This window comes from Carassius carassius, chromosome 35 (genome assembly GCF_963082965.1).
Source record: "Carassius carassius chromosome 35, fCarCar2.1, whole genome shotgun sequence".
NCBI classification, from domain to species: domain Eukaryota; kingdom Metazoa; phylum Chordata; class Actinopteri; order Cypriniformes; family Cyprinidae; genus Carassius; species Carassius carassius.
In genome coordinates this window covers 10,023,147-10,047,140 of record NC_081789.1, presented here as the reverse complement: position 1 = coordinate 10,047,140, position 23,994 = coordinate 10,023,147, and the positions used below count along the sequence as shown (strand labels likewise).

The following is a 23,994-nucleotide window of genomic DNA, read 5'->3' as shown; positions in this document are numbered from 1 at the left end:
AGTCGAACATCATTAGCGCCGGCATGAATAACAATCTTACTGTATTTATGTTTAGCATTAGCCAGCACTTTTAAATTTGCCAAGATGTCAGGCGCTCTGGCTCCCGGTAAACATTTGACTATGGTGGCTGGTGTCTCTATATTCATGTTCTGTACAATAGAATCACCAATAACTAGAGCACTTTCATTAGGTTTCTCAGTGGGTGCATCACTGAGTGGGGAGAACCTGTTTAATGTTTTGATCGGAACAGAAGAGCGGTGTTTTGACCCACGACTACGCTGCCTCACTGTCACCCAGTTGCCCTGCTGCAGGGGCTCTGTTGCCGGATCCGAACAATGTACAGGAATCCCTGAGCTAGACACATCCAAAGCCGTATCTAGAGCCCTAACATTCTTACTGTCTTCACTTAAAGTTTGGATGCGTGTCTCTAATTCTGAAATCTTCTCTGTCAGCCTATCTATTTCCCTGCATTCATCACATGTGAATCCCTCATCTGCGACAGAGATAGATAAACTGTACATGTGGCAAGAGGTGCAAATAACAATAGCAGGAGAAGCCATTACTCACCGTGCTTGATGAAATATTCTTACTGCAGTTGTTTGATGAACTGGAGCGAGAGAGAGGAGAGGAGAAAAGAAAACAGCGATAGGTTCGAATGAAAACGCTAATGACAAGCTAACGAGTGCTAACGCAAGACTGCGCCCTTCCCCAACCTCAGACACATCCACCTCAACAATGAATTGCAGTTCAGGATCTGGAACGGAGAGAACAGGAGCAGAGATAAACCAGGACTTTAAATTATCAAAGGCCTCCTGAACCCGAGCATTCCAGGTGAACGGTACCTTGAAGGTTAGCGCTGTTAAGGGTGCAGCTACCTGGCCAAAATTCCTGATGAATCGCCGGTAGAAGTTGGCGAAGCCCAAGAAACGCTGCAGAGCCTTCCTGGAGTTGGGGACTGGCCACTTGGCAACAGCCTCAACCTTGACCTGATCCGGCCTAATCTCCCCCTCTGAGACTATAAAACCCAGGAACGAGACTGACTAGGCGTGTAACTCGCACTTCTCCGCGTTGACATAAAGCTGGTTTTCCAGCAGCCATTGGAGGACCTGGCGCACATGTACTTGAAGGGATGGAGAAAAGATGAGAATATCATCGAGGTACACAAAGACAATTCGATTAATCATGTCTCCAAACACGCTATTGACCATGCCCTGGAAGACAGCGTTAGTAAGCCAGAATGGAAGGACCAGGTATTCATAGTGTCCCGTGGGGGAATTGAAGGCTGTCTTCCACCCATCGCCCTCACGAATGCGGATGAGATGATAGGCGTTTCGGAGGTCTAACTTAGTGAAGACCTTGTCTCCCTGCAAAAGTTCAAAGGCAGGTGAGATCATTGGCAAGGGTTACCTGTTCTTTATAGTGATGTCATTTAAACCTCGGTTATAAATGCAAGGGCGCAGAGAGCCATCCTTCTTCTTGACGAAGAAGAACCCAGCGCCAGCAGGGGAAGATGAGTGGCGAATGAGCCTGGCTTTTAAGGATTCTTGAATGTATGTGTCCATAGCCTCTCGTTCAGGACCTGACAGGGAAAATAAGCGACCCCGGGATGGAGAAGTGCCTGGGAGGAGGTTGATTTCAGTTGAAAGTGCTCTTTTTCAGACTGAGATGGCAGAAAGCGCATCAGGTTTGTTTCTTTTTTTTATTTTCATAAAACCACAATGTTTTGTTAATATTGTGAGTGCACACAAATAAAAGAAGACCCTTAACAATTCCAAATTATGTATTACTTTATGAGCAAACATGACAGCGTATTTTAAGCTGTTTCCACTGTTATCTAAGTGATCGCTTCTGCGGCTTCATGTCCTGCAGAAAGCGCTTCAGCTTCCACTCTCTGCACAAACTACTGGATATGTGCCTAATAGTGCATTTATCTACATCTGGGAAAGGTGCAGCCGGCAGGCAGGCGGCAACAACAATGTGATTGTGTGTATATCACATAGTTTTGTTCATTCCTGCAACTTTCAAGTTTATAATAAAGGAAATTCCTGCAAGCATTTATTCAATATATTAGGCAAGAATAAATCCATAAAAACTATCAGAGTAAATCTGTCATTTGAAAACAGCGTGAACTATTCAGCTGTACCACCGCTACCGCGTCTTTTACACTCTTAAAGCGGTTTCTCATCGGTGCATCTCGTCTGCACTAAAACAGCTGCTCCACGCTGCGATACAAGACTTTCGCTTGCATTCCAGGACAGTTGACAGAACTGTCTCTTGCCTAATCTTACCATTTTTGCATCACACACTCCAGAGGCAGTTTTCTGTGTGCTCACAGCCAAAGCATGCACCTAAAAGCTCCCTTCGTGATCGCATATTGAGATATTTTCCATAGAAAATTAGCTGGTGCTCCCATCTGCCTTCCATTGTTTCCAAGTCTGTGGTTTTCCATCAGGGGATATTCTAAAATGTAGAGCTGTAGTCAAGTCCAGCTTTGTCGAGTCCAAGTCAAGTCCAAGTCCAGGACTAGTCGAGACAGAGTCAAGACCGAGTCCAAAGAGGTTTGAGTCCAAGTCAAGTCCAAGTCCAAATGAGAAAAAAAAGGATCCTCTTCAAGACCACATACTTAATTACTGATAATGTATCTGGCCCTCTAGAACCGAGTTTGGAGCTGTAGGGTCAAATTATTTTTATGTACTTTTTTTTACATTTAATTTGCTTTATAATGCTACTGTTGCTGACATTATGTCTGTGGTCAAAAATTTAAATGACTGATGCCTTGGCGCAGCACACACACACACACACACACACACAGACACACACACACACACACCCACACGCAAACACAAAGCTCGCATGACGCATGCACACGGTTAAGGCTAGAAAGGATACGTTTGGCTCTACTGGGCATGCGCAAATAAATACAGCAAAATTTTTGTCATACTGTAGGGCTTGCATAAACTAGTGGCATTTTCGGAAACAATCCACTACTCCAGCATGCATTAACCATAATGCATACAAAGTGTTTGCAAGTACGAAGTGAATTTTAGGATTACAATATTGCGTGGAGCTGTTACTTTCTATGACCTTATCTATGTTGCATGTAAAAATAAAATATGTAATGTAATAATTAGGGTTGTGCCTGAAGCCGAATACCTTATTCGGAATGGCACGGATAATGGCTTCAAAACGAATAACGGACAAGGAATAATTCTGCCTGAATACTTGGCTGAAGGTGGCACAGTCTGGTGTTTGCTAGATTACAGTTGAGTCATGAGATCAATGAAATATTATAGACAGACCTCTAAAGTCACAAGTGTGAAGTGAATGACTGTAAATTTTATGAATGAAAAAAGCGCAAATCAAACACTGCATTGCTGTTGCCTCTCCGTGCATCTCTCAGAAATCAGAGCTTTGCAAGAGTAATTTCACCTATTATTATACATCATACATGTTTTAATATTTTTATGTATTTAAAAGGCAATGATTTAAAGCTTAGGCTACGATATGATACGAATGAAAGGAATAAGCACAGCGCGCTCACCAATCAAACAGCTGCACTGCGAGTCTTAGTCTCTCAAAAACCAAACCAGTTCTCTCTCAAGAATAGGCTAATAATCAGCTTAGATACAGATACATTTTCTACTTGTCCTACATGTTTGCATCTTTATCTTTTGCTGGTTTGCGCGGCATGTACACAAGTTCACTAAACATTATACTAGCTTAAAGAGTTCTGCGTAATGAAAATGTTCACATTGAATTGATTCAGTCGTGTTCAAATGATCACTAAACGTTTGTCATGGCATCTCTCTGCTTGATTGATAAATATTATTTTAGAAATTAATAATTATTTTAGTTTAACATGACATACTTGTTCAGTGATAACTACAAAAAAGTAATAACAGTCTTATCAAGTAACTGTACAACGTTGTATCCGAATACAGATACTAAAAATGTTGTAATTGTTACAGATACAAATACTGGCTTTTACATTAAATTTTTTATATGTGATATAATTATAAAGTTTTTTAAATTTACATATGTAATTGTTGCATAAGGCTATACATTATAAGCGTTTATTGATACATATATTAGTGGTGGGCCGTTATCGGGCGATAAAAAAAATATCGCCGTTAATCTATTCTCAAAGTTGGGTTGGGAGCTGGGTCTATACTAGGCGAGCTATGATGACTTTCACCTTGATATTTTAGCGCTGATGTATACCTAGCCGAATTGCACTGTAGGGGGCGAGAACGAGTCTTTAAACCTGTGTGTATGCCTACTGTGAAATTATCACATCAAACGTGACGTACTAACATGGATGCAGCTGAAGCTGCCGGGTTTGCTTCAAGGAATTTTTTTTATTTAAGAAGCTTCCCAATGGAAACCTCAACAAGACGCAAGCCTGTTTCACACACAATCTGTCTGCAGTGTGTATGTAGTCCATGTGCGTTACGTATGTGGTGCTAAAGCAGCACAGACTTGATGTTCTTTCACACAGGATGCGTTTGCAGTCCGCTACTCGGTACGTGAATGATTGCTGCACTGCTGCAGACGCACCGCTTCTGGAACACACTGACGGACTGCAACCGCATGAATGCTGGAATCCGTTAACATGAGTGCGGAAAAAAATACGAAACGCATACGCACTGCAGACTATGTGTGAAACAGGTGTAAGGTTGTTTGCACCTTGTGCAATGTGGAATTAGTTTACAGCTTTCTCAAGCAGGTTGTGATGCATTTTGGAAACAGGAGATGAGCCCCTGGTCAAATGCACCACTTAACTTGAGAAACCCATTCTAAAAGACTTACTTTTAGTCATTATTTTATTTGGGCAGCACACATATTCTGAATGCCTTTGGCAGAATTCAAATGAGCCATTTTAATCTAGATTAATTTTGATTAATTCCAAGATTACAGTGAGATTAATCTAGATGAAAAAAAATTAATCTACGCCCACCACTAATATATATATATATATATATATATATATATATATATATATATATATATATATATAAACTATTTAATGTGTTTTCATTTACAATAGCATGAACCACGAGTAGTCGAGTAACTCAAGTATTTTTTTTTTTATTAAAAAAAATCGACTAGTAGAAATCAGTAGTATTGCAACCTCTATACTGTACAACATTAATTAGTATTTCTTTATTGTAAATGGTAAGTTTAATATCTAGGTGTAGACGTAAATAAAACACAGTCTAACAAGTTTTATTAAGAAAATTAAATTAGACACTTCTAAACTTTTCAGAATGCAGCAAGTGCCCTGCTGTTCATGCACATCATTTCTCGTAACAAAATTGAAAGCTAAGCCAAGATGGTGAAACAGCTGATCATAGCTGTACAAGGATAGCCATTTTTAAAATGAATTTATCAGCAGAGCTACTGCAAGGGATTTTTAGTGCTTGAAATCCATTTATCCGTTGCTGAAACTTTTGCGTCTTCATGGAGAGCAGGTCATGGTTGCCTAGCAGCAGCAGACACCATTGGAGGGCAAGCGTAGGGTGCAGGCTACAGAGTGCTTTGGGAAAAAAGGAGAAAGCAGCGCGCCTAGTGTTTTCCACAAGTTTTCAGTCGCGATATCATGCAAATGTGGTTTTGTTTTGAAGAAGAATAATTTTATTTAATTTTATGCTGGACTCGGTCGAGACCAACGAGAACATTTGACGAGACCAATGGACAAGTCCGAGTGCAAACCCAACGAGTCTGAGACAAGTCCGAGACGATAGAAAAATGTCTCGAGTCCGGACTCGAGTTCAAGACCGGACTTGAGTACTACAGCCATACTAAAATGTTGCTTAATGTATTAAAGAGATTTAGAAAGAGAGATTGAAAATTTGATGTTTACCTGCTTACCCCAAGGGCAAGTTGTAGGTGACTATGTTTCTTCAGCAGAACACAAACAAAGATTTTTAACTCAAACCATTGCAGTCTGTCAGTCATAAAATGTAAGTAGATGAGAATCACAGCTTTGAAAGTCAATTCCATCCAAGTGCACACACACAGCAGTGAGAAGTGAACACACCATGGACACACATCCGGAGCAGTGGGCAGCTATATATCCAGAGCCCAGGAGCTACTGGGCATTCAGTGCCTTGCTCAAGGGCACTTCAGCCATGGGTATTGAGGGTGGAAGAGAGCGCTGTTCCTTAACTCCCTCCCCCACCTACAACTCCTGCCAGCACCGAGACTTGAACCTGCCACCTTAGGGTTACAAGTCCAGCTATCTAACCATTAGACCATAGCTGCCCCGTGTCAGGTGCCGGCTGTTGAGAACATGCTCAGGACAGTTCGGACATTGCGGTGAGAATTTGACGCAAAAAAACAATGTAAATTCTATTCAGTATCTTGCATAGACTGAGCATTTCGTGTCTTTACACGTCATCATGTTTGTGTATTACTTGTTAAGTGTGTTCCTCCCAAGAGAACAGTTGGCTTAAAACAGTTTTAAATGACCAAACTCAATAAACATTATTTACATAGGCTAACATTTATTCATAAACACCAGACTCAAAAATATGTCTACATAGGCTGTATCTCAGGGTAATGTTTGAACTGTAAAGGATATATTTGAAAAAACATACATTACTTATACAGTAATCACTTTCTACGGCCACGGTTTTTGCTGCCTGCCACAGACATGTGGGACTTTGGAAATGGCAGCAGCAGCGGCCTCAGCAGCCACCAAGTTACATAATTTGTGGTAATGTTGTAGCCAGCTGAAAAAAAACTACATGCAAATATTTTATAAACATATTTAATCAAATGTATTTAGACGGATCTCCGAGGCTGATGTTTATGAATAAATCTTTAGCCCACATCTCCGGTGGTTGTGTGTGTGTGTGTGTGTGTGTGTGAGTGTGTGTGTGTCTGTGTGTCTGTGTGTCTGTGTGTGTGTGTCTGTGTGTGTGTGTGTGTGTGTGTGTGTGTGTGTGTGTGTGTGTATGGCATAGTTTTCGATGGGAGGAAATCGCTTCACGTGAAACTTTGTTCATTATGTTTATATTTTGACACTTAAAGACACTTAACTTTATACTTAACACTTTCAAATATGCAAATATTTTATAAACATATATAATCAAATGTATTTAGACGGATTTCCGAGGCTGATGTTTATGAATAAATCTTTAGCCCACATCTCCGGTTGGTTGTGTGTGTGTGTGTGTGTGTGTGTGTGTGTGTGTGTGTGTGTGTGTGTGTGTGTGTGTGTGTGTGTGTATGGCATAGTTTTCGATGGGAGGAAATCGCTTCATGTGAAACTTTGTTCATTTTGTTTATATTTTGACACTTAAAGTCACTTAACTTTATACTTAACACTTTCAAATTCTGGGCTATTCTGCTTGTCTGTAAATAGTAGGCTACAGTATATGTTTATAATTAATAAGGTGTGTCCTCCAGTGTCACTGTTTTAGGAGGATACATTAAGCCATGTTAAGAGTTTGTGAAACAGTCTGTGGCCACTCCCCCCGTGCTAATGGTACAGCTCACAGCGCAAATTGTAAGATAAAAAAAAATGCAAAAATAGAAAAATGTTTACATTTTTATTCAAATGATCATTTAAGTCACAATTTAGTAAACTGAAAAAAAGGAGAGAAAATGACAATTATTAATTTTAACTGAAAAAAATGCAAACGTTAATGTATGGTTTCATTTATTTATTTACTTATTTATTTTTGCATTTTTTTTGACAAGTTGACTGCAATACTGACTCATCTAGTCATTGCACTGTTGTGTTAACCAAAACACCAAACGAAAGCTTTCCCAAGGCAGATGAACTTAGAGTGGTTACAATCATCCGGTTTTAAATCATGCTCAAATTGATTTGATTTTGATGCAATATTTACACTGAAGCTGCAGGCAGCTATGGTAAGGGGAATGACATTTCCTGACCAGGCACTGGGTGGTGCCAATCATAACAAACACTGGCCCAGCTAACCAATCACAGCACATTTCAGAAGGCAGGCTTTGATTTGATACAGGAAATATTTGAGCCATTCATGCCAGACTGGGGAGAGAGGTGTTGTAATAATGTAAAATAAGTAAAACAATCTAGTATGAGAGCCTGTTCTAGTATACCCCCAAAACAAAATCAAGACTTTGTAAAAAAGCATAATAATTGTTTTTGTGAGGACTGTTCGCATAACTCATACTCATATCCTCTTTCAAATCCACATGTGTGTGTGTGTGTCTGAGGACATTAACAGGATGATACTTAAATCCCTTTATGTTAATATTGTGGTTTTATGGGAGCAGGCCTATTAATCCTGATTGAACTGTATAAGTGCCATTATTCCTTCAATAAGATCACTGGCTATGCAGTATAGGATTAAAGACTTATTACTAATGCTGTCATTGTCATGGACCATGGAACCTTGAATGCTCTATGTCATGACTTTGTTCATGACATCTGTTTGTGAAGTGTATTCCATGGTGATATATGGAATACAACCTTTAATGCACAAAGTTTAATTATTATTATTATTATTATTATTTTTATTTTTTTTCTAGCTGCGGCACCGCATGCTGGGCCAAACGCTAAGCAGGAGAATGACAGCAGCACTAAACAGCACAAGCAAACTGATAAACTCCTCCGGTTTAATGACCTGATTCACAAGTGTTTTCGCATACACACACACACACACACACACACACACACACACACACAGACAGACACACACACACAAACACAAACAGTCCATTCCACCAGCACTCACTGACTTTTTCAGGCTTTCTCAAGGCCTGCACTTTTTACTTTGCAAATTGTCTCGTATGGTCTAGAACAGGGATAATCAATTAAAGTTCCAAGAGGTGCAGTCTCTATATTTCCTTCCCAGCAGAGGTCTGGCCAGTACTTATATAAATATAAATTTACAACTTTTAAAGCTTAAAAAAAACACCTAAACAGTCAAAATGAGGATATTGGGCTTGAGAGCCAAAGCAGTGGTGTCTGAGAATTTTTCCACCCTCCCTCTGCGACACACACACACATGCACACAAAAATCATCAGTTGAACCCAATATGATATAAATATTGAAAGTTAGGACAAGATACCTATGTATATACTGTATGGGGGTTCAGTTTTTTCCTGATTGTTGCTACCATTGTTGTGTCTCACAGTCTTGTTGGAACCAAGCTAGAGTCTGGATCCGGACCATGGTTTGCTCTTTGGGGATGTCTGGTCTAGAAGTTTGCTTAAAAAAAAATGGTGGAATTGACTGTTTGTGTGTGTGTGCGCACGAGAACACTTGTGAAACAGGTAATTAAACTGGAGTTTATCAGTTTGCTGGTGATGTTGAGTGCTGCTCTCGTTCTCCTGCTTAGTGTTTGGCCCAGCATGCTGTGCTGCAGTTTTGAGTTTATAAAGTGCTTTTATACAGAAATCCGAAAAATCTTTAAGTATCAGCATCTGATCTGCTTGTCTTATTTTTCTCTGCACATATAGTGATAATAATTATTAATTTCATTTTATTGAATTTAATTTCTTATAATACACTTAAGCAACACAATTATGTCTATTGAATTTAATGATGTGCACTGTAGTTCATATTGTTGGCACTAACTGAATCTGGCCAGGGTAATTCTTGTTTTCGAGAGTAAATATGGAAATTAAGTGTTTATGTGTTTTTGTGCCAAATAATAAAAGGAGTAAATGTGTTTTTAACTTTCAGTTATGTTGGAATTAATAAGGGGATGTTGGTATTTTGTGATGATAAGTGAAGCTTGTGATGGGTTGGGGATGGCTGCATAATCAGTGCTGTATGTTTACTCTTTAAAAAAAAAGATTCTTTATTGACATCTGTGATATCCACTGAGCCTGTCCATTGCACTTAAGGTTCTTTTTAGTGGAATAAGATTATTTAAATTATTAAAATGTTTGTCAAACAAAGAATTGCATATACAAAATATTTGTGTTTATTTTACGAAGTAATTTTGTCTAAACCAGTGTAGAAAAAAAAAAAAAGAAACATTGTCAAATTTTTTAAGGAATATCAAACCTTTAGAAAACTTTGAATGTAGTGCACATGATGTATGGACTACTTTTATGGAGTACAATAAACTCTGTTACCCTAAAAGCAGTGACCCTACCCTTCCCCCATTCTTTGAGAATTATCTCCACTAAATGAAATGAATGTGAGCAAATAATGAAAACATTGTCACTGTCCCTTTAAATAACATTATTGGTGACCTTATTATTGACACCTGCAGCTGCAGTTATAAGCTGAACTCCTTAAGATTAAAAAGCATTAAGTGATGTTACTCAGCAGTAGATGTGTATGGTTTGTGCTTTCCCAGAGCACTGAATTATGGGTTGCTTAACTCCCATTTCTAGGCTGAGAGGCCCTAGATAGGGTCAGATAATGGGTCATATGCCTTCAGCATAGATCAAGCACTAAACGCTGTAAATCCTGCAAGGCCCTGTAAACTTACTTCTCTCTGCCCCATTTTTTACCACTTGAGACTCTGTCCCTGTGGGCTGCAAGTCCAACTTTACCAGCCAGAACAGATTACTTGCATACAGAGAAATAGGGAAAGTACTTCTCTTTCTGTGTGTGTGAAGAGGAGAGGCAGGAACAGTGTTAAAAGAATGGTAGAAGGAAGGAGAAAGAGAGAGGTGGATAGCTTGTGGGCGTTGATACTACCCATGAGGCCATTTAATGGGCAGTTTGGAATGCAGGGAAAAGACTCAGCTGCCCTCTCAATGGAATTCTTTGTCTTTGAAAAAAGAGAGAGAGAGAAGGAGAAAGCTTGTGGGAAATCCTTGCCTCACTGCTGCTGTAATGTTGAATTTTGTCCTGTTTTATTTCACAGAATGTGGCAAGAGCAGATACAGAGACACTCCATTGCTCTAGTCTGAAACTGTGAACCTGCACATTTGCCTGGAAGAGGCCAAGCCCAGGAGGCTTTGCACACAAAGCCCATAAAGAGCTTCCTAAAGCACACGTTACCACTAACGCTGCCACCCTCAATACCTGAAGACTTAGTGTGACCAGATTCCATATTCACATATTTCCTCATTTACTGCCTCCGTCTGTCTATCTGTTTGGACCTGTCTTATGAATTTTCCAATTACAGTATTAGCTATAAGGTTAGTATTGATATAACTGTGACAGATATTATCATTGGCTAAAGTCTGTCAATAAGCTCATACACACATTATACAACTTCGGTACAGAATTTCCAAAACCCAAGTGAAGGAGAAACAGAAATAACAAAGGCTTTCACAAATAATTTAACATGATCATCAGACATAAAACAGTATCAAAACTGTGTAAAAGTTATGGCATAAAAGGTCAACCCATGAAGAGGTAAAAATGACTGTCAAGCTTTGTGGTGGTGTTGATCAATTCCATTTACATTCTGATTATCATTCTGAATCCAATTCATAGTCTTTTTTCAATCTTTTGTTTTGTTATGACGTGTTATTCACTGGCTTAGCCACCTCAAACTTCCACTGTAAATACAGGAATGCTGCGAAAACAAAACCATCGAGCGAAATACCGGAGTGAACATGGAAGTTGACAATCAGAATTATCACCTTGCCATACATTAGCCTCCCCAGTTTCTCGCTAACGATTGTAACAGTTGATAAATGTAACTTTTCCCAAAACCTGTCGGGACTCGGGAGTAAGGCCACAACTTCACCTCCATTCAAAATTTGAAATAAACAAACTCTTCTTGTTCTGGCTTCAGTTGGCAAATGCCGGGAATATTCTCCACAACAGAGTGAATTGCATCCCGTGTCTCTGTGTCCATTTTCGAATTCCCTTACCTAAACTACAATCCTAAATTCGTCGCTTAGCGTCTACGTCATGGCTCTCAGCCCACCCTCTGTTCGTTGATTGGCCGGCTGTTTTGGAGCCGGAGGAAAACTGGGAGATATTATACTTTATGGCTATAGTCGATGGCTAAATATTAGAAGAAGAATAAAATATATATATATATTGGGACATCGGTAGTATTGGTATCAGTGATACTCGCCTTCAGTCATAAAAAAGTTGCCATTAAACAAATATAAAAAATATATATACTGTCTTTGTGTTGTTTCTACATTAATTCAAAGATTGAATGTGAAATTATTGCAATATAATATATATATATATATATATATATATATATATATATATATATATATATATTTCTTTATTTTCATGGCTATGAAAATTTTAGATTCACACTGAAGGCATCAAAACTATGAATTAACACATGTGGAATTATATATGGAATTATATACATAACAAAAAAGTGTGAAACAACTGAAAATATGTCATATTCTAGGTTCTTCAAAGTAGCCACCTTTTGCTTTGATTACTGCTTTGCACACTCTTGGCATTCTCTTGTTGAGCTTCAAGAGGTAGTCACCTGAAATGGTCTTCCAACAGTCTTGAAGGAGTTCCCCGAGAGATGCTTAGCACTTGTTGGCCCTTTTGCCTTCTGTCTGCGGTCCAGCTCACCCCTAAACCATCTCGATTGGGAGGTCCGGTGACTGTGGAGGCCATGTCATCTGGCGCAGCACCCCATCACTCTCCTTCTTGGTCAAATAGCCCTTGATGCCTTCAGTGTGACTCTACAATTTTCACAGTCATGAAAATAAAGAAAACTCTTTGAATGAGAAGGTGTGTCCAAACTTTTGGTCTGTACTGTATATATATATATATATATATATATATATAGTACTCTCTGTACACATCATTAAAATAAAAAAGTAATAAAAATTAACTAATATTCTTTCTTTTTATTTCTCTCTCATTTAGAGGATGACAGTTCAGTTTCCCACTATCGTCGTGAAAGGCGTAATGCCATCAGTGGGCAGGCTGTGGTTTTGGGCATATCAGGAAAACTTGATGAAGAGCCACCCACCTCTAGAGAAGACCGCTCCCCATTAGTGAAGAAAGAGCTTTATAGCTCTCTGCTCCACCTGGCAGACCACACCCTGCCCTATCGGGGGACACTGTTCGCCATGGACCCTCGCAATGGATACCTGGACCCTCATTATAGTGAGTTACTACTTTGTCATGTCCTATGGCAATATTGGGACAAACACCCACTCACTAATGTTTTGGTTCCAATGTATCTATACTGTACATCCTTGTCCTTTTATCCTATAAATATGGTAGGCACATTCTTAAATCCTAGAGGGATAGTCCACTCAAAAATTAGAAATACAAAATTACATGTTTAGGATATTGTCCTGTCTGTGAGTGTTTGTGTGTGTCTCTCTGTGTGTGTGTGTGTGTGTGTGTGTGTGTGTGTGTGTGTTTGTGTGTGTGTGTGTGTGTGTGTGTGTTTGTGTGTGTGTGTGTGTGTGTGTGTGTGTGTAACAAATAGAAAGTGCCAAGAAATTTGCATACAGCAAATGTGTATGAGGAACAAACTGAAATTTGATTTGTTACTCACTATGGCAACTAAATTATTATATATATTTTTTTCAGTGGGGAAGTTAGTATGGGGGCCGATCTTCTCTGCTCTCCAATTCCCTCATTGGGACAGAGTGTAAGCACACAACTCCAGTCTCACTCATCAGCAACATGATCAAAATGCCACAGAGAGGAAAGCGGTCTAACTCCCCCTCCTTGTTCTTTTCCATATTCTCTCTTTCTCGTCTTGCTCACCATACCCCCCCCCCCCCCTCCCCCGTCATTTTTCTAATATTAATGAGAGACTCTTAGCAAGAGAACATGTAAGTGGACAGGATAAAGTAAAGGAGAGAAATAAAGGGAGAGAGAGACAGATGAGGCTTGTCAAAGCCTTTTAAGAGGTTAATTTTTTAGACCACCATTGCCTGAACATCACCTCTGGACGAGGGTTCAGTGTGATGGCTTGTTTAGTTTCAATAAATTTGCTTTGAATTATGTTTGATGGTGTAGTTTTTATCTATAGTACTTAATGAAATGCCCTTACCTTCATTCTATCTGGCAAAACCATTTAATGTATCACTGTTCAGACCTTTTCATTAGCAGCCCTGCTTTTTGTTGGTCTAGTTTTGGTCTGTCCATCTTAATGCACAAAGGAAGACCACAAACGAACCCATCAGACCCCTAACATATTGACTAACAAAAGCGTGAACACCTCAGCAAATCTGCCACTTTATTTGTACAGAAAAACCTAGAGAAATAGGCAGAGTTTTTTTAAAAGGAAAACACTACTGTTATTCCCTCAACTTAGATGAGTTGATACGTACCTCTCCCTTCTCAGTGTGTGCACTTAATCGCTGTAGTATGCGGCGCCACGATGCTAGCGTTTAGCTTAGCACAATTCATTGCTTAGGATCCAAACAAGGATGAATTTAGAAGCCACTAAACACTTCCATCGCAGTACTTCGACCTCGGCGCAGTAATATCATCACTCCTGAAAACTCCTCACATTGGTTGTATTGACGGAAGTTAGAGGGAGAGGTGGAGTTTTACAGAGTCTACAGTGATTGAGTGCACGCATTGAGACAGGAAAGGTTCATATCAACTCGTCTTAGCTGAGGGAAGAACATAGTGCAATATGGAAAAACGGTGCCGTTTTCCTTTAAGAGTGACATGAAGAGAAAATAGAGAGTTATAATGTGGGGGAGTGACAGACAGAAGGAGCAATGCAAGAAAGAACAAAAATGAAATAGGGGTGTTCCGGGTGGCTGGAGTCTGTAGGGGGAGGCTGGGGCGGAGGGTGCGGGGTGAAAGGGTGGTGGGGTTCAGAGGTCAGGTGGAGAAGGCTGATATTGTAACAGAGGGGTTCAAAAATAGTATGAGAAGTCAAACGCGCCCCTTAGTTGGTCCATTCTTCCTGAATGGGGGATCACCAGGGTGGCAATGAACTGTGGAGTGGAGAAAGTTGATGATGGAATGAATTCTAGAAGGAGTGGGAGGCCCTCTCCCCATCTCACATAGCACATATTTCTATAGCTGCCTTATAGAACAGGAGGTGAACTTATTTATAAATTCTTGTAAACTACAATCTCATAATTTGCAAATGCCATTACTCAGTCATACACGCACACGCACACACACACACACACACACACACACACACACACACACACACACACACACAATAAGAGAATAAGAGATATCTTTAAATTATTTAATTGTCTTGTAGACCCTTGTTTTTTTTTTGGGGGGGGGGGGGCATTTTTTAACCCATTTTGTCTAGATTGAGAAAAATATTTAAAATAGTGTTATGAGTGAATAAAGGGCTCATTGTACTTTGTGGATCATAGATGTTGTGTACACTCCTCACCAGAGGGGATTATGAGAGGCCAAGACCCCTTAACTAACCCTCGCTGGCACCATTCACCCACTTCAGGATTTAAGGTGTAAAAACCTTGACCCCCATACACACACTCATGTGCAACAGAGCTTCCCTGCCTTTCTCTTTCACTTTGGAGATCCATCAGCTTGTATGTGTCCCAGGTGTGCGATAGTTTAAGTGTGATCCCACGTTTGTGTGTGTGATTATGTGATGGAGAGCGAGTTGGGCTCTTTGTGCTGTGTATGCACTAGTACTAGAGGCAGGTAAAGCATGATTACTCTTCCTATGGCACGTGTCAAGGCCTAATGCGCCTAAATGAGCCTCCACTTGCTGCCTCTGCACACCTGGTCACCGTGGCAACAAACAGCCCGGCACCCTGGGAGTGGCTGTCAGGAGCAAAGCATGAAATGACAAGTGCCAGAGGAGGGGGAAGGTACAGTATATACAGCAAGAACCTCTCAGAAAGTCACACAAATATCCTATCTACTGCTTTGACGAGTTAAGGCGCTAACACTAAATTTACAAAAACTCCACACACCCACTGCATAAGTGCATAAAGGCCTGGCGTGATTAGCATAAAGAGTGCAAGGGATAAATAGCCCTCTTTGTGAGCATTAGATGAAGCATTAGCATTAGCCGTCGTTCCTGAGCCTTATTCTCTTTTCTAACAAAAACACTGGATAAGAGTATCATAGTTCCGCTTAGCACCATGCTAATACACAGTATGGATAAGACAGCGGTATTGAAAGATGGATTAATGAAGGGAAGAGCGCTAAATGTGTGGAAGTGTGAAATGCGGCTAGGATTGAGACATCTGTTTATATTGTCTGCTGATTAGCAGGTCATCGGGCCACAGTAACAGAGAGGCACTTGCTGGCATTGCACTTCTTATCTCTCTTGAGAAAGTGGAAGATCCTTTCTTTTCTTTCTCTTCGTCGTCTCTCCTTCTTGTTTGTGTTTTCTTAAACAGATGTGCTCTTTGCCAGTAAGAGCCATGTCCCATTAGGGGAATTAAAGCTTGCTGAAATTAATGTTTTCCTTTTATATGAACTTTTAGGATGGAATGCAAATGTTTTGAATAAGGCGAGTAGGGAGGGACAAAATCTTGCTGTTTTGCAGTGTTTTAAAATCTTGGATATACACATGATTGTTCCACCAGCTAAGCCATTTCCTTTGCTTAGCAAACTCTACTGAACAATAGGTTTATTTATGTTCCTCAGTGCAGTCTTGGCTGTCCTTACAGTCTTAAAACATTTGTGCCTTTTTCACAAACAGTTTCCTAAAAGTCTCGAGAGTTTAGCTCTTTGAAGCACCCTTGTCCTTGACATTCAAGCCAACGAGTGTCATTACTGCATAGAGGGTGCTCTCCTAAGCCTACTTAGTGCTGGTCTACAACTTCTCTGTGTGAAGTACTGTCCCCACTCAAAAGCAAACTGGCTCACACCTTTAGCTTGATCAGCTGTGTGGGACTACAGTTTCAGTCTTCTGCATTCCTTGTTGGATAAAGATCTACCAAGTTTCCTGAAGCCTGTAATCCTTTACAAAAGTCTCATTGATTCCTCACACCAGAGTCCAGACAAACCCATATGAGGAGGGACTGATGATATCCCACCACACAGACACATTCAAACTTCTGTCACTGCTTGAATTCTGTCTGGTCAGCTCCACATGTGCACACCATATAAGAGAATATTCCCACTTCATTGCCCTTGGTGGAGCATACCAAGCCACTGCTGGCAGAACAAAGAAATTGTCAAGGGCTTTCTGAGATAATGAAAAAGGTTTGAGACTGATATATTGGATGGATAGTCCTGGGTGTAACACACTGCTTCCCTTCTCTGAGAGTTGAACTGTAAATATCTGCTGTCAGACATGAACATAACCAGAATAAACTGTGTATTCTGGATACCCGTATGAAATTAATATATGGAGTTTGGTTGGTTAACCAGGACTTTTCTTGGACATAAATAAAGGAGTCCTATTATGTTCTTTTACAAAGTCTTGATTTAGTTTTGGAGGTGTACTAGAACTGTACCATGCTCTCATGCTTGGTTGTTCGAAAAACACATTATTGTTCACATAATTTACATTATTACAATACCTTTCTCCCTAGCCTGGCACAAATGGCTCAATTAGTTCTGTGTTTAATGAAGGCCCACCTTTTGAAAAACAAAATGTGATGTGATTGGTTAGCTGTCCCATTGCGTTGTGATTGGTGAACAGCTTAGATGGTGTTTCAGTGCTGCTACTCCTCTTGCCAAAGCAGCAAGTTCCTTCTTCTCTGGTATAGTTACCCCCCTCCCCCCACACAAAATACTGTAAGACATATTAGACAGGTAATGTTATTGGGTTTATTTAATTTAATTTTTTGGGCTAAATCACATTTTAGATAGGATGTCAACAACCACTTAAAAATAACTGCATTTACTATGTACAGATAAGTGCATTTTTATTGTGTTAATTGTTCTTTAATTCTAACATTATAACAAGAATCTCAGTAAAACTGTTATACATGTATTTATAGAATAGTGTTTCCCACAGACTTAGACTTCTATTTGTGGCAGCATATATATATATATATATATATATATATATATATATATATATATATAAATTCATTCTCTGCCAGCAGGAGGTGCTGTTGGAGTGGTAGAGATCGAGGTTTCCCTGGTAACCACTGTACACAAAGCAGCGCTCTGCTCACAAATGCTGCATTTACATTACATGCAAGATAAAATGAAAATGAAATCCAATTTTCCTTCAGAAATACAACGATATAAAAACAACCGCACTCAATATAATGGAAACATTGTAGTCTCATGATTGAAGAGTAAATTCTGCAGATTACATCATTGCCCAGTATTGTACTGTCAGCAGTTTTTTATAAAAACGTTTTCATAATTGTAATATACATATTTACATACATCATTATTCAGGTGCATGTGTAATAACTTGCAAAAACTTGATGCTACAGCAGCACTCCTTCTTCGTCTTCGTCTTGTCTGATGCACTCAACCAGGCTTTCTAAGCATGATCTTGACCCTCCCCGCCCATCAACCATTCACATTTCCGAAGGCGGGATTTATTTGAATGATATTCTAATGGGCCAATTTGTGACATCACAATACCCCTGAAAACAATATGAGCCATTCATTGTAGTTTTTGAAAAGGGAAATTTTTTTTAAATGAAATATCTCCCTTTGGAGTAGACTTTTACATTTTTAACTTTGTAGATCTTTTTTTATGCCCAAACATACACACTACACACTGACTACCCCTTTCATCTAAATTTAAACTTCCATTTATTTTGCTTGTTTGCCAAGTCAAGTCACCTTTATTTATATAGTGCTTTTAACAATACAGACTGTGTCAAAGCACTTTACAGTGTTAAATAGGTAGAGTGTGAATAATGTAAAATGACAAAAGTAAACACTCAATTTTCAGTTCATCATTGAATTCAGTGATGTCATCATCCAGCTCAGTTCAGTTTAAATAGTGTCTGTGCAATCAAGTCAACGATATCACAGGATATTAAATGTCACCAACTAAGCAAGCCAGAGGTGACAGCGGCAAAGAACCAAAACTCCACTGGTGACAGTATGGAGAAAAAAACCTTGGGAGAAACCAGACTCAGTCGGGGGGCCAGTTCTCCTCTGGCCAGACGAAACCAGCAGTTCTATTCCAGACTGCAGCAAAGTCACATTGTGCAGAGGACTCATCTGGTTACTGTGGTCTTGTCCTGGTGGCTGTCTAGGAGAAAAGGTCTTCATTGGGGATCGGTCTCTGGGGCTCATCTAGTTGTCCTGGTTTCCGCTGACATTCAAGGGTGTCAAGATCATCTCTAGGTGCTGATCCACCATCTGGGCTAGATACATACTGGATCTGGATGACTGCAGTGACCATCTGATCTGAATACAGACTGGATCTGGTGGCTATGGTGATCTCAGAATAATAAAGAAACAGACTAATATTAGCGTAGATGCCTTTCTTCTAACGATGTAGCAAGTACATTGTGTGTTAATAGAAGTGTTCCCAGTTCCGGTTGTCCTAATTAGTGTTGCCTTAAAATTTTTTACTGTCAGAGTGTGTCTGCCTCCCGAACAATGTTATAGCTCGTTTCCACTGAGTGATATGGTTCTGTACAGTTCATCACGGTATGCAATTATTTCTGTTTCCACTGTCAGAAGTTGTTAGCAAAATAGCGAACCGTACTGCACCACTTTTTGGTACCATTCCATTGGGGTACCTAGCACAGCAAAGGGTACTAAAAGGTGGAGCTAATCACACTGCAGAATGTTAATTGGTTGACTAGAATCATCACTTTCGTGTGATACAAGGGGATAAAGCTTCTCTTTCACTCGTTTGCTCTGTCTGCTGTACATGAGTGTTGGGCTTATTTACATTAGATTGCACAAATAAAAAAATATAAGGGCGTATTTCATATTTTTTTATTTTCACACAGACAATAGCTGTTTTTCAGTATGCGTTCTTGTCTGTTCTTGTGGACTTGTGAAACATCATTGCCCAAAAACCAGCACAATTTTCTAAATATTACTGTTATTGTGTCATGAAATGTAGTTTTTTCAGGCAACAATGAGATCATAGGTCATAATTTAGATATATATTTTGAGATGTAAAAAATGCAGTTTTACAAATGCTAGAAATGTGGCTTTCAAAGGAAAGATTGCTATCAAATAGCACACCTAGGTTCCTAACTGATGACGAAGAATTGAAAGAAAAGCCATCGAGTCTTAGACAGTGTTGCAGGTTATTACATGTGGAGGTTTTAGGTCAGATAATTAACTCCTCTATTTTTTTTTTAATTTAGCAGTAATCATTTTTTTTTTTTTTTGACTGCATTACGTTAGTTTTTCAAATTGGTAGGCCGGTTCATGAAGATAGATCTGAGTGTCATCAGCATTACAGTGAAAGCTAACACTGTGTTTCCTGAAGATATCCCCCATGGGTAACATGTAAAGAGTGAAAAGTAATGGCCCTTGTTCTGAGCCTTGAGGTACTCCATACTGCATACTGCACATAATGATCGATATGATACCTTTTCATTCACTGCTACAAATTGATGGCGATCTGTTTGAACCATGCTAATGCACTTCCACTAATACCAAAAAAAAAAAAAACTTTTCTAGTCTATTCAAAAGAATGTTGGGGTCAATAGTATCTTACGCAGCGCTAAGATCCAGTAGCACGAATAGAGAGATACAACCATGATCACATGATAAGAGCAGATCATTTGTAACTCTAATGAGAGCAGTTTCAGTACTATGATATGATCTAAATCCTGACTGGAAATCCTCACAGATACCATTTTTCTCTAAGAAGGAATATAATTGTGAGGATATAACCTTTTCTAGTATCTTGGACAGAAAAGGGAGATAAAAGATTGGTCTGTAATTAACTAGTTTTTTGGGGTCAAGTTGTGTTTTTTTAATGAGAGGCTTAATAACAGCCAGTTTGAAGGTTTTGGGGACATGTCCTAATGACAATGATGAATTAATAATAGTCAGAAGAGGATCTATGACTTCTTGAAGTACCTCTTTTAGGGGCTTAGTTGGAATGGGTCTAACATGTTGTTGCTTTAGATGATTTAACAAGTTTATACAATTCTTCCTCTCCTATAGTAGAGAATGAGTGGAATTGTTCCTCAAGGGATCTATAGCTCACTATCTGAAGTGATACTGTAGCTGACGGATGTATGGGTACAATTTTATCTCTAATAGTATCGATCTTGGAAATAAAGTAGTTCATAAAGTCATTACTGCTGTGCTGTTGGGAAATGTCAATGCCTGCTGTGTCACAGTCTTCTGTCTTTCTGTCGTGGCCGCTCCGAAAGCTCCACAGGCGGCGGCATCCACTCATTACCCTCTCAGGTGGCTGCGTCCGCTTACAGTTCCCCCGAGGCAGCTGTGTCCACTCACAGTTCCCCCGAGGCAGATAATATAAACTGTAGCCACACCTCCCCCTTTACCTTTTGGACGCGGCTCATATTTATAAAATTTATCTTGGGGGCAGACTCATTTAAAATGATGTAATCATCTTGTTTTAGCCAGGTTTCTGTCAAATCTAGGGCACATCTAGGTTATGATCAGTGATCATATTATTTACAAAAAGTGTGTTCATAGAAAGAGACCTGATATTCAGTTACGCAAGCTTTATAATCAGAATCAGCTTTATTGCCAGGTATGTTTACACATACGAGAAATTTGTTTTCATGACAGAAGCTTCCGCAGTGCAACAAAATGACAGCGACAGAACAAAAACACAGATAATAAAAGATGTAAAAATACAACAAGTAAGGAATGACAATATACAAATTTACAATTGTATGTGCAGGTATATTACAATAGACAGTTTTGTATGTACAGGTATATTATGTGCAATTTTGAAGTGTAGACTAAGTATGCTGTTAGATAAATAAGTGTAAGAGTGTATAAATAGTGTGGTGTGTTTCACAGTTATTGTCAAGTGTTCATGAGATGGATTGCCTGGGGGAAGAAACCTGTGTCTGGCCATTCTGGTGCTCAGAGCTCTGTAGCGTTGACCAGATGGAAACGGTTCAAAGAGGAAGTGTGTTGGATGTGAGGGGTCCAGAGTGATTTTGCCAGCCTTTTTGCTCACTCTGGATAAGTACTGTTCTTAAATAGAAGGGAGGGTTGTACCAATGATTCGCTCAGCAGTCCAGACTACCCTCTGTAGTCTTCTGATCCAGACAGTTACTGAAGTGCAGAGGATGGATTCAATGATAGCAGTGTAGAACTGTTTCAGCAGCTCCTGTGGCATGTTGAACTTACTCAGCTGGCAAAGGAAATACAAACTCTGCTGGGCCTTTTTCACAATGGAGTCAATGTGAATGTCCCACTTCAGGTCCTGAGAGAAGTTGTGGCCTAATGGTTAGAGAGTCAGACTTGCAATTGAAAGGTTATGAGTTCGAGTCTCAGGCCGGCAGGAATTGTAGGTGGGGGGAGTGCATGTACAGTTCTCTCTCCACCTTCAATACCACGACTTAGGTGCCCTTGAGCAAGGCACCGAACCCCCAACTGCTCCCTGGGTGCTGCAGCATAAATGGCTGCCCACTGCTCTGGGTGTGTGTTCATAGTGTGTGTGTGTGTGTTCACTGCTCTGTGTGTGTGCACTTTGGATGGGTTAAATGCAGAGCACGTCACGTCGTTATGGTGCCCGGGAACCTGAATGACTCCACATTCAGAGTGCACAGTGTTGTCCATGATGGTGTGTTGGGGGAGAGCAAAGGGATTTCTCCTGAAGTCCATGATCACCTCCACTTTTTTGAGTGTGTTGAGTTCCAGGTTGTTAAGATTGGACCAGACAGCCAGTAGCTGTTGATCCACTGACAGATGGAAGTGGGCATGGAGGGCTGAGTTAGTTTGGGTAGGAGGAGGTTTGGAATGATCGTGTTAAATGCCGAGCTGAAAACCACAAACAGGATCCTCACATAAGTCTCAGAAACAGAAACACACGCACACACACATAAGTCTCAGACCTCATCCCGGTCTGTCTAGATGTTGCAGAACATAATGCAGTCCAATGTTTACTGCATCATCCACAGACCTGTTTGCTCTGTAGGCAAACTGAAGAGGATCCCGTAAGAGTCCAGTAATGTCCTTCAGGGATGCCAGCACCAGTTTTTCAAAAGACTTCATGACCACAGACGTTAGAGCCACAGGCCTGTAGTCATTTAGTTCTGTAATTTTGGATTTCTTTGGGATGGGGATGATGGTGGAGGGTTTGAACCATGAAGGGACGTCGCACAGCTCTAGTGATCTGTTGAAGATCTCTGTGAAGATGGGGGCCAGCTGGTCAGCACAGGGTTTCAGACATGCTGGTGTAACACAATCTGGACCTGCTGTTTTTTTCCTTTTCTGCTTCAGGAAGACCTGGCGCACCTCATCCTTTCTGATCTGAATTGCAGGTGTGGGGGAGAGGTGGGTTGCAGGAGGTGTAAATGGTTTTGTGGATAAGTGTTCAGGACGGGTGTTTTTTCAAACTTGCAGTAACACTCATTCAGATGGTCTGCCAGTTGTGATTCTCCACAGTGCTGGGGGATGGTGTCTTGTAGTTGGTGATCTCCTTCAGACTTTTCCAGTCGCTGGAAGTAAACTGAGTCCTTATTTTTTCAGAATAATGCCTCATTGCCACTCTGATCTCCTTTTCCAGTGTGTATTTAGCCTGTTTATACAAGACATTGCCCCCATTCCTGTAAGCATCTTCCTTGGCCTGACGGAGCTGTCTGAGTTTTGCAGTGAACCATGGTTTGTCATTTTTGTAAGTTAGATGAGTCTTGGAATGCATATGTCTTCACAGAAACTGATATAAGAAGTTACAGTCCCTGTGAGCTTGTCCAGATCGGTGGATTCAGCTTCAAAATCACTCCAATCAGTGAGGTCAAGCTTGTAAATCCTGCTCTGCTTCTTAGTCCATCTTTTTACAGTCCTTAATAGAGGTTTAGCTGATTTCAGTTTCTGCCTGTATGTCAGTATAAGATGATCCAAACAGTTATCAGAGCGCCCCAAAGCTGCAGTGGAAGAGAGTGATATGCATCCTTTGTTGTGGTGTAACAGTGATTCAATATATTACCGTCTCTGGTGGAACATGTGATGTGATGTCTGTATTTAGGCAGTTCAAAGGAGAGATTTACTTTATTAAAGTCCCCAAGAATGTTTAAAACAGAGTACAGGTGTTGTCGTTCTATCTCTGTGATCTGATCAACGA

General features: G+C 40.1%; 1 protein-coding gene across 1 annotated transcript in view; it reads left to right on the top strand.

Moving 5' to 3' along the window:
- LOC132115958 (transcriptional activator GLI3-like) overlaps positions 1-23,994 on the top strand; it is a 340,310-nt gene that overhangs the window by 110,657 nt on the left and 205,659 nt on the right. The window contains exon 3 of the mRNA XM_059524402.1: positions 12,768-13,010. Within this exon, the coding sequence (XP_059380385.1) occupies positions 12,768-13,010 (243 nt within the window). The remainder of the gene's footprint in view (positions 1-12,767; positions 13,011-23,994) is intronic.